Consider the following 12,435-nt stretch of genomic DNA (forward strand, 5'->3'; position numbering starts at 1 on the left):
TTGCATTTTTGAATTTTTAAAACTTTATTTTTATGCAATTATTTTATATCTTTTAAGAAATATTGTCAAATGCTATAATTTTCTATAAAAAAATCTATAATTTTAAAAATTGTATCAAAGTTTTTCATAAATATGCTTTAGAAAATATATTTCATTAAAACCGGTTAACCGTCTTATAAAAACCGGTTTGTCAAAAAACCGAAAAGTTAAAAAAAACTGTAACCGGTGGAGTTTACAAAGATGAAAAAACCGGTTGACCGGATTTCGGTTTTGGATACTCTAATACGTTTACTACTTGCTTAACTGCTGGGTTATTAGGAGATGAAAATTATGGTTGGATGCTACTTTACAGCGCGATCAAAATATTAACGATTTTAAAAGTCAAATCGCAAGATAGATGCTCTAAAGATTATGACTTTAAACAAGTATTCATACCAATATATTATAATTAATATTGCCATCGTTTTCTCGGAATAACAAGTATAATTTTAAAACTTTAACTATTTCATTCCTGGTTTAATTTAAAAAGTCTTAACTTCTGGGAATACTCTTGTGTATTTTTTGGAAATTTTTAGATCATATTTTGACTTTTTTGAAGCGTATTTTAGGCGCATATTTTCCAATAATATATGCATGAAAATCCATCCCCTAGTTATGACCTTTTGCCGTCTTTCTGGTTCATCTTTTGAGGCCAAGAACAAATCAAGCCAGAGAGAACGATCTGCATCGATCGAAATAATAAGGCGGCTGATTCAAAACTTCCCAACCACTTCATTTTAAATACTTTTTAACAGGTATTGCAACATGTGGCCGAACGTTGTCGTGATGGAATATTATGGATTCAGCATTGGCCAATGCTAGCTTCAAACGAATCAGTTGCATTCAGTAAACCCGCATTTTTAAGTCATACACCCAGTAAATTTAAATCTTCTGAACTAGTGGTCCGATTGCAAAGTGATATATGAACGAATCGTAGAGGGTAACATGGACTTTAAGAAATTTGTGACCACCCTGTAAGAATTCTAGGTGAGATAAAGGATGACACGTTCTTAACAACAAAGTTTTATTCATTGAAATATGTCTATATTTGTACAAGTTAGAAGCTGAACAAAATTTTCCACTCAAAGACCCAGTGATCTATTGTGGGAAGCGGCATTAAAAGTATCTGTACTATAGTTGGTTCTACGGTTCAATGTCTGAGTTTTAATTGAAGAAAACTGTTACCTCATTTTCATAATGTACTCAACACCCAGTCTCTGCGTGTTATTCCGAATTTATTGAAAGGCTGTGTCCTGTTTGGTCTCACACTTGACTCATTTTATTGAGAGATAACACGGATTTTATGGCGCTCAACGACAGCTCCACCATCAGAATAGATATTCACAGCAGTTATGGATATAACATTCAAGACTTTGAACACTAATCCTTTTAAATTCACTAGAATATTTTCATACAAATATTTATGCAGAATTTTATATCGACTTATTAAAATTAAAGTAATTTTCGGTTTATATCGGAGCTCTGATCGGTAAGATGCCTTATATGAAGGTTAAGGAATATTATCAACATGTCCTTTCTGAATTTACTAAATGCAACTATTCAGAGGCTTAATTTAAAATAGAATAAGTCAGAGAATAAACTCTGACATTTTTTAATGAAGTTCCACTTTTCGATCACTCTTTGCAGCACTGAAAAACGAATAAATACATCAATAACATACCGAACTGCATAAAAATAGAAAGAGTATTTTCTAATTTTATGGAGTGATAACAAAATGTATATGAAAACTGAAAGCTTTTGAAAACTTTTTTTGGGGGCTACGATTAATTAAATACCGATTCTAACAAAGTTTAGTAAAATGATTTATGTTTTAATAAAACTTATTGTGTCGAATTTTATATCGATATCAATATTTTTAACAGATTTATGAGTACAAAAGTAAGTTACGGTAATGGCCTTATATGGGGTTTAAGCATTACAAGGTTTACATGGACGCGCATACGGATATTGTCAGAAAGTGCAAAGTACCCTCTACACTATGATAGAAGATATAATACAGAATCACAATTAAAAATCACAACCCTATTCTATTTACTACTTCTATATTTTGTTGTTACCTCTATTTGAAATCTCTATCAAGAGTAAAGAACTTTACAAGAATAATTTTAGCTCAAAATAAAATGGTTTTCTTAAAAATTAATTTTGAGAAATATAAAAACTGTTGAATACATGTCAACAATTATCTTTAATATAATGTAAAAGTGTAACGAAAAACGCACTTTGAACAAAAGTAATCAGAAGGGACAATCATGTGTCATTTCATCGTTATTAAATTTTGTAAGATTTTTTTTAAATTTTTGTAATTTTCTTTTAAGTTTTTATGTTAAATATTCGTGGTAAATTTTAACAAAATTACCGCTACAAAGCAATTACAATATTTAGTAGGCTTCATTAAAAAATAAATGAACCTTTTGTTTGTCATCTTTTGGATTGTGAATGAAACATTTTACAACAGAAATAAATACTGTGTACATAATTCGTGCAGACGTTAAAGCAACTAAAAACTGGTGGCAACGCAAATGTGAACATAATTGCATTTCACCAATTTATCATTTCATGCTGTGACCCACAATGCATGCAGCATGCTGCATACAACATTTGCTTCAATGCTGATGATGGCGATAAAGATCAACTCAACTACGAATGGAAAAAGTTCTTTTATGTTTACAAAACTTAAAGTTTTTTATTATTTTCCCAAACAAAAAAAAAGCATAATCATTTCAAAATGGGTTACAAATGTAAAATAAAAAGTTATTTTTAGATCCCAAAACCATAAAAATTGTAACACATTGCCAGCAACGCATCATGCAACTTTAAATCCAACATCCGCAACCCAAACAAATGGTCACTCTTAATGTCTTTTTGCACCAAAAAAAAAAAAAAAAAGAGTTACACACTGCAGCTGTGAATTTTTATTTTGTTTATTTTATAGACCTCAAAAATTATTTCCTCCAAAACAGACAAGAAAAGAAACTTTATTTCGTTCTCTAAAATTTCTTTCAGTCTTTTGCTCATTTTTTACAAGGTTATTTCCTTTTTTCAGTTTTCGGTGTAATTAATGTTGACCCCAAAACAGAAATACGAGGGACGTGTTTAATTTAATAATTTAAATATCAAAGGCCGTATTCATAAACAAATTTTAAATTTAAACAACGTTTTAGAATCAAATTTAAAATTTTTTATGAAGAGTTTATTTTCAGTTATATGCAGCATTAATAAGATTCGATACATTTGAGAATCGAACCGGAAATCTCTAATTAATGTAAGAAATTATAGCATTATTCTTAAGTCTTTTCCAATAAGATTCATTTCAAAAGGAGCAAATATTCCAACATTTTCTGTTACATGTTCCACCTAATACACCTAATGTTCGGCGAAATTATTAATAACTAGAAAATGATAATACCGAGACATTTTCAAAACGATCCTATTTTTCGTTTGATTGCAAAAATATTTCACAACCACTATAAAAACCTCGTCGTGGCTGTTAATTATCTCTTATGTCTTAGAAGATATTTACATTTTAAAATTGAATGTTCAACATTTTTACCCACCCTACTACAGTTTTTTGATAATAGCGGGTCCAAATATTTCCCGATTTACTCCATTTTTATTTTATTGGAATCAAATGTACATGTTAAACAGAGGAAGAATTGTTATGCAAAAAGTTATAAGCATTTTAATTTAAAAAATTCCAAACAAGCGATTTATTTTGGAAAAAATAAGTACTTTTCTTCTCAGCCATTGTGGACTGGAAGAATTCTGGATATATTGATGTATGAAACGTGTACGTAAATTATTTGGGGGCTTCGGAAAGTTGATTTCAACAGACAGATGGACATGGCTTAATCGACTCCGCTATCTATAAGGATCCAGAATATATATACTTTATAGGGTTGGAAAATTATATTGTGGAAATTACAAACGGAATGAAAAACTCATATATACCATTTCACGAAGGTGAAGGGTATAAAAACTGAAAAATCTCATGAAACACAACAAACATTTGTTTAAACTATCACAATATATCAGGACATTATGACCTAATATCAGAACAATTGAATCCCCCAATTGATTATTTCGTTGTATAGAAAAGAACATTTTCAATATTCTAAAAACTGGCAAATAATTTGTAGCCATCATATTTGACAACTCTCGCTGTTTCTTTTAAATAAATTAAATACTTATTGGTCGCACACAATGTTGCAGTAAAAACCTGTCATAGCTAAATTGCTAAATTGCAGAATTTCATAAATACGTACATTAAGAAACCGAAGTGTTTAAAAAAATATTTATCACTGAAATTAATTATTCGTGATTTGTTTGCATACTTTTAAAATGACAGAAGATGGAAGTAACACCAAACAAATCATATGACTGGTTACCTGAGAAAACATACCATTTTAATGACTAGCAGTTATAGCTTACTATAGATTTCTTTTAATTTTATTTTAACAACGACATTTTTAAGGCTTTATCACTACAGGAAAAGTAATTTTAAACTCTCAACAGATCACAGTTGCCCAAAAAATTAGGAAATTGTTTTGTCTTTTGCATTTTTCTCCTATTCACACAAAAAATAATCATTTATTTTATATAAAGAAAGTAACACCCACGCTTTTATTGTAATAGGCAATTATGACACTGTAATATAATATTATTTCATTTCCGTTTAGTCTGTCTTAAACACAAAAAGAAATAAAATGCAAATCTACAGCACACTTCCTTCCTGTCTCTCAATGTCGCTGCTGACTGCAGATGCAGTTGTAGTTGCAATGGCAGTTGTTGGTTATTATGAGAGCGAGGATAGTTCAGTTACCTCTGATCTTATTATGACTTTTACTGCAACAATTTCCATTCATAAACAGCAACAACAATATCTAGGCAATTACTTAATAAAACTTATCTACTACTTATTGAATGTTGCAACTTTATAGTTGCACAAAGTATTGAACTGTGACAATGACCATGTCGCACATACCACACGAATACAAAACATTTGCCACAACCACCACTAACAATAGCAATAATAGCAACAACAACAACTAGGAGTCTAGTGGCAACAACAAACATCTGTTGTATTTAATGTTTTTTAACAAAAAAAAATATATAAAATGAAAAAATAAAACAAACAGTAGTTTAGCCATGATTTTCCGTGATTCATGAAATCAATGTTGCTGTCGCATGTTGTCGTCATAGCTGTTGTTTGTTTGTTACGTCCTCGTCATTGAATTACAATGATCGTTGCCTAAGATGTTGTCTTTTAGTAAAAACCTCCATCGTAGGATACAACGTGTAACTGGTTTTTGTGTTAAATTGTGTTAAATATACTATATTAAAATTAATTAGGGAGGGGATAAGCTGTTAGAGGGAATTAGTATATTCTCGTAATCCTTTGTGAGTTCTGAATCCTTCTTCTGATTTCTTTGTATGCCTTACATCGCCATTGTGAGTAGAATGTCCAACATCCACCTTAAAGAATAATGATCTGACAACCGTCTAAACAAATTATGCGAAGGCAAAAATTGTTAGAGGAAATTACTAAATTTTCGTAATTCTTTATGAGTTCTGAATCCTTTTGCCGATTCCTTTGTATTCCCTACATCGCCATAGTGAGCAGAACGTCATGCAGTTGCTCTAGCAGTCGATACATGTTAGATCTGACAAACGTCTAAACAAAGCTCTACTCTAACAAATTACACCAAGTTATGTTAAAGCCCAAATTGCTATATATAATATTCCGTGATAATCAGTCCTTAATTGACTATAGTCCCCGAAGAGGGCATCTTCCATTAATGTTGCGTTCACATATAGAAATTTATATAAAAGGTATCACTTGAAATTATATGAGGATAAATTTAATAAGTTCTTTAAATTTACTAAATATATTGGGTGTATAATATGAACGCGGTTTTTGTTTTTAATAACTTATAAATCATTTTGAAGGGTACATATCTGTCATTTCTTCTCAGTTAGTTACTGAACATTATTGTGTAAACAACATAGTTCTTTTTGCTTCGAAAATGTCGAATTTTGTACAAACAAAGCGTCATATGTGGGAAGTTCTGCTTTACATCTTTAATTTGAAAAAAGGTGCCGCTGAAGCACACCGATTGCTCACCAAAGCTTGTGGTGAATGTGTTCCATAGGATTCAATGCGCGATAGATGGTGGAGATTTCGAAACGGAAGACAAAGATCGACAGGGCGAGCCAAACAAGTTTAAAGAATTGGAGGCATTACTCCATGAATGAGCTTGCATAATCATTGGCTACCATACGAATTGAAGCCGAGAGATCTTGAAAGACGATTTTGCATGTTCGAAATGATGCTTGAACGATATAAAACAAAATAATGTTTGCACCGAATCAATACTTGCGATGAAAAATGAATCCATTACGATAACCAGCCGAATAGACGCCAAAGACAAATAAATATCCAAGGCGTTAAAAAAATGCTCTGTATTTGGTAGGAGCAAAAGAATCTTATCTATTATGAGATGTTGAAATCTGGTCATAGGAAAGCGATCATTGACCGTAAAATGACCAGAATATGCGGCCAGACATAAAACTGTAATATTCTAAAGTTTCGTGTTCGATTTTAACCGAAACCGCGGTTTTTCAAGACCTAAAACCGAAACCGACAATTATTCTTCGGTTTTTACTTTTAATCAATTTTCAGTAGAAAAATTTAGAATTTAAAAATGAATAACAAACTTTTTCATCCAATGATTCATTCATTTTCTCTAAAGACAAATCGATATAAAAATATCTTAAGACTTCTTAATTTTTTTTAAATTGTATTTCAATAATTGCTTTAGATGTAACAGGCTAGTCAAAGAAAACTGTTAATAAAGAATGACACAAACTCATTTAAAAATATTGACCACACGAGTATTTCCTGACAATTAAACTTCAAATGACTGTTTATTTAATTAATTAAAAAAAAGAATGCAACATTTTTGTAACAAAGAATTAGTTATTTTCAAATATCCGATAAAAGTGTGGATTAGTTGCTGACCCGTTGCGCTTGGTTACGTAATTTCCTGATTCTAGTTTCAATATTATTGAAAATTCCAAAAGTACATTTTCAAGAAAGAAAAAGTATTCCTTAGTTTGGTTGGTTATCCATTTCTGGTATCATAATACCATCTTTACTGAGAAGCATATTAGCTAACTTGAATGTATATAAGCTAGCTAATTTAGTAGATTAAAAAAGTACCATTAAGAAAAAAATTTTCCAATTTTCCTCTAGAAAACTATATAGGATTTCTTAAATTATTAACTGATTTTGTTTCTATAAAACTTAATAAAACCGAAACCGATCGGTTTTGAACTTTTTAAAACCGAAACCGCGGTTTTGAAATTCTTCGGTTTTTGGAATTTAGAAATCTTTATATTTCATCATGACAACGCTATGTGGTTGTAATACCTGTATTTAGATTGAAGTGGTTGGGAAGTTTTGTCTCACCCGCTTTGTAGACCAGACCTCTCCCCGTCCGATTACTATTTGTTTCGATCAATGCAGAGCGCTCTCTCTGGGATAGGCTTCACTTTGTAACAGAGTATCCGAGATTGGCTTGATTCGTTATTGGTCTCAAAAGATGAGTAGTTCTTTTGGCTCGGAATCCATATGTTTCCAGAAAGATGCGAAAAGGTAATTGATAATAACGGTAAATACTTTGAATAAATTTATATTGTGCAAATGGTGCAAAATAAAAGCTATAAATTTGAAAAAATCCCTCATTTGACATATTTCTGATGTATTGTATCATGTCTGATGATTCTGGTGACCGGGAAAATAGAAACACTAACATAAATATAAAACAATTAAAATCTCTTATCGCTTGTTTTTTGCACAAAAAACCTAAATATTTATTAGAATATGTTTTTTAAGGCGAATAGCTCTCGGCAGATCCAGCCAATTTAAGCCAAAAGCGTTGCTCTCAACACTATCATAACTTCGACCATACAACCATATTCGGCTGTCTTGATGGAATCTCGGACAACATTTACTACATTCCCTCCAGGAGATCTCATTTTCCTGTTGGTGGATGTTGTACCAGTCTTATTGCACAGACTGGTGATATTCTGACTTCATATTCCAATGATTTCTGTTACGAGGGAGATAATGAGATGCACGACGATGCACGACGATGACTGGCTTTATCGATCTGAAATTTGAATTTTTACAGCCTAGGAACCTTAAATTTTTTAAGATAATTCATCCGTTGAAATGGTTTGTCATACCTGTATTAGTAGACAAATCATTCCGTCTAAGGGCATAGAATAAAATATACTTAGAAGCGGAAAATTTCGGGAATATCTTTATAAAATCAGTGGGCATAGAAGAGTTACGATATCAATAAACACATTTTTCTCATCCCAACTAAAATTTTTCAGCCACACTAAAGAATTCGATTATATAGACCGAATCATTTGATGAAAAATAAGTTGTTTATCACAACCAAAACTACTTTTTCTGTGTAACTGGTTTAAATTTGTTTATATATATTCTGATTTGAAAAAGTTATATTTTAAAACAAATTACTATATTTTCCGAATTACCGCATTCGATATTGAGTAAAATTGAACGTGATATTCTTATTTGAGGTTATTCATTCGATATGGTGCCGTAAAATAAGGCCATAGGTAATAAGGGCATATGGGCATATGGCTCCTGGAACGGAAAAAGTCCGGGAAATTAGACTTCCTATTCTGGATAGATTATGCCCTAGTTAGAGAATTTGTACCAAGAATAGCTAGAGTTGCAACTCAGCAACAAATGAACATTATAAATTAATCTTTATCTACTTTATACAAGAATTTTAGAATTTCTTCAGCTAGTGAACTCTTTTTAAACAGAACTAAATCGTCAAATCATTGAAAGATTTATTTCAAATAGCAATTCTTTCCAACGGTAGTTTACAAGTTACATATTTAAAATCCTTTCCATTTTTACCATCGAGCCTTCATAAAGAGGGTGGGTTGCAAGACCTCAAAATAAAACATAAACAAATTTAAAAAAAATATTAAAACGTTGTTTAAGGAAATTGTGCTCGTTGGACAGAGTGGTGCAAAACTTTAATGTTCAAGTGGTTGATGTTGCACTAAGCTCCGATAAAGCACACTATGTTATAGCATTTGTTGTTATGTTAGTGTTTTTGTTGTTGTTGTTGTGTTTTTCATTTTGCTATTCATTCATAAGCTCGTTACCAGTATTAGCATGGAGTTGTATCTGAAGGTGGGGTATTTTGTGCATGTATGTATGTATTTGTATGTATTAGTTAGTTGATAGTTGTTGTTATTGGATTTTGTTTTGTTTTTGTATGGTTTGCTCTTGCTTTAGTCGGTCGGTCATTGACCGTAAAAGCGTAGACGTAACGTCTCCAAATGTTAATGCTTTTCAATGCAGCTTACCCTACTGCTGCTGCTGCTATAGCTGTTGACTGCAAAACGCCAACGCAAAGTTAACAACATTTTATATTTAGTTTGTGCTTTTGTATGTTAACAACATTTACAACAAGTTGTCTTTTGAGAGTTTTGGTTGCTGGTATCTAAAGTGATCACTTTATTACTTACTTGCCACACGTATTAATAATGTATGTATACATGTATGTAGGTACTTACTCTCATACATGCTGGCATTTGTTGTAACTCAGATTTCTTTGCTTAGCTTTAATCGTAGAAGTAACTAAGTTTCATACAAATCGAATCACAATGTTGCACATTTTGTATTCAATGTGATTCATAAGGTTTATTTTTTCGTATTTTTTTTTCTTCTTTCTATTCACTGGTACAATGAATGGAATTGTTTGTAGGTTTATTTGTTGTTGAATAGAAGAGAAATATGCATTTGATGGTTGATCGTTTTTTGAATGGTTTTTTATATGTGTTTTAAGTGTAAATATTGTTGCATGTATTTGGTACAATGTTTATTGCTGTGAGAGATTATAAGGTGGTCTTTATTGTTTGGCTCAAATTATTATTGGGGAATGATGGCCAAGTGATACACTAAAAATTCGTTAAAATTTAAACCTTAAAAACAAATCGGACTTTTTCCGAAACTGACAATTGCAGATCCAAATTTTTAGTCGTAATATACGCCGCTGACCAGAGATTGGCAATTCTGGGGAACTTCTTTCTGCACTACCTCAAGGATCGGTTGGATACCATGATTAGAAGGCTGGATACCTTTATACGTGCAACGAGATGATTTGGTTTAATATTTAGTTTGATCAGGTATCACAACGTAACCAATGGAGTGGCTAACTTTAATATCCTGCATCTAAACAAAATAACTCTCCGTTAGGCGCAATCATTTTCAACTGAGACTAGTTGCAATGTATCAAAATGATATTGTTACGAAATTGTACTTGAATTTAAATATACATAACTGTTTTAACGGCTGGTTTAAAGTTGTGTAATGCCTCTCAAACAGCAGTGCTCCTCAAACTTTAACATAACTGTGGGTATTATTTGAACATTGCAATATGCAGAATTTCCCAATTTTGCGGCAAAAACATTATATTTTTAAACTCTTTTTTATCACGTTCTATTGCCAACATATTGGAAAGAAAAAATAGATAAAAATAATGACAGTTGACGACAACCCATAATTAGTCATAAAATGCTGATAATATATAAATTTATTCTAATTCATTTTAAATAAACTTATAAACTGCTTTTATTTGCAATAAAAAGTATCCGGTTTATTTAAAGGAAATAAACCACCGTTTTTAAATGGTTAAAACGTAAAAATTCGTGTCAGAAGTGGGATTGCAAAATAATAAGCATATAGTTTGAAGAACTCAAGAAATAATTGAGTAAGATCGAGTTACCTACTTCTGGAAATAAAGCGGAATTGCGAATTCGAGTATAAGTAAGAAATGGAAGTTCCTACCCGTGCAACAACAAACAGCATGGATTTAAGCGCAATGTTTGCTTCTATGATGGCACAATTTAAAGAAGTCAAAGAAGAATTTCAAGAAAATTCCAGAGCTAACAACGAGAAGCTGTTAGCTAAAGTTCAAGAAACTTCTAAAGTAAACAACGAGAAACTTCTTGTTGGATTTCAAGAAACTTCTAAAGTAAACAACGAAAAGCTGTTAGCCGATACGGAAATAAAATTGCCAGAAACTTCTATAGTCAACAACGAGAAGCTTTTAGCCAATGTGGAAGCGAAATTTCAAGAAACTTCTAGAGCGACAGACGAAAAACTTCAGCAAATTTCGGAAGTCATAAAGAGCAGAGTGGATGATATTGAGAACAAGGTGCCCGAATTAGAGAGCGGCCTTGAAAAACAATCCCAAGAAGTTGATAATATTATTACATATATATTTAAGACTATAGGCTTCCTAATTGCCCGGACATTTTACACTGTTTCAAAGTTAAGTGTTTCTCAGAGAGAGCTTTCTGAATAGATCGAAACAAATAGTAGTCGGTCGGGCACGGTCTGGACTATAAAGCGGCTGAGGCAAAACTTCCCAATCACTTAATTCTAAATACATTCCAAAGTTTTGCAACATGTGGCCGAGCGTTGTCATGAAGGGCGTTTTTCGACTAATGCTGAAAACAGGTTCCCTGTGATGGTCTGGTTAGATTTCAGCAGCTCATAATAGATAGGACCGTTTTGGTATCACCATATACAAACAATTACCTTAACGCCATCGATATTTGGCTTTAGAGTCGATTAGGATGGAGAGCCGATCTCTTACGCTTCGAGTTATCGTGTCTTTTATAGCGTTCAAACATCGTTTCGAAAATTAAAAAGGTCTCTCGGCTTCAATTCGTATGGTATCCAATTTCCCTTATTCCCTACTACTTACAAATGTTTTTAAATTGCTGTTTGAGTAGCCTCCAATTCTTGGTCTTCAAACTTTTTTGGCTGTCCTGGGCGATCTTTGTCTTCAGTGTCAAAATCAGTACTTCTGGACCGCACAAACCATATCTCGCACTTTGAAGCCGATGGAAGAAATTCACCATAAGACTTTGGTGATCAAAAAATCCCGCATACGACGATCCATAGGTACAAAATTCGACATTTTCGAAGCAAGAAAACTTTGAGTGTGAATAAATAACAGATATGTACTCTTCAAAATGAAATATAATTTATTCAAAACAAAAACCGCGTTCAAAATATATGCCATCTATTTTAAATACCGAATTTTTAAGTCCCAAATGAGTCATTTGTTTACCATTGAAATTTTCTGAATCGAATTGTATCAAAAAAGTACAATTGTAGCAACTACTTAGTTCTAATACCAGCTAACTTTATTGAAGAGAAATAAATCAATTTAGATTTAAGAAATAAAGAGAAAAAAAAATTCCAGTTCAAAGAAAACTTTTAATCAAACTTCGCTAACTTCCCACAAAGCG

The 12,435-nt window shown here is 31.9% G+C and overlaps 1 protein-coding gene across 1 annotated transcript in view; it reads left to right on the top strand.

Moving 5' to 3' along the window:
- Positions 1–10,946: 10,946 nt before the first annotated feature.
- The window catches only part of LOC135956703 (uncharacterized), a 49,875-nt gene continuing 48,386 nt past the window's right edge, over positions 10,947–12,435 (top strand). The window contains exon 1 of the mRNA XM_065507256.1: positions 10,947–11,372. Coding sequence (XP_065363328.1) covers positions 10,947–11,372 — 426 coding nt within the window. The remainder of the gene's footprint in view (positions 11,373–12,435) is intronic.

This window comes from Calliphora vicina, chromosome 4 (genome assembly GCF_958450345.1).
Source record: "Calliphora vicina chromosome 4, idCalVici1.1, whole genome shotgun sequence".
Taxonomy (NCBI): Eukaryota; Metazoa; Arthropoda; class Insecta; order Diptera; family Calliphoridae; genus Calliphora; species Calliphora vicina.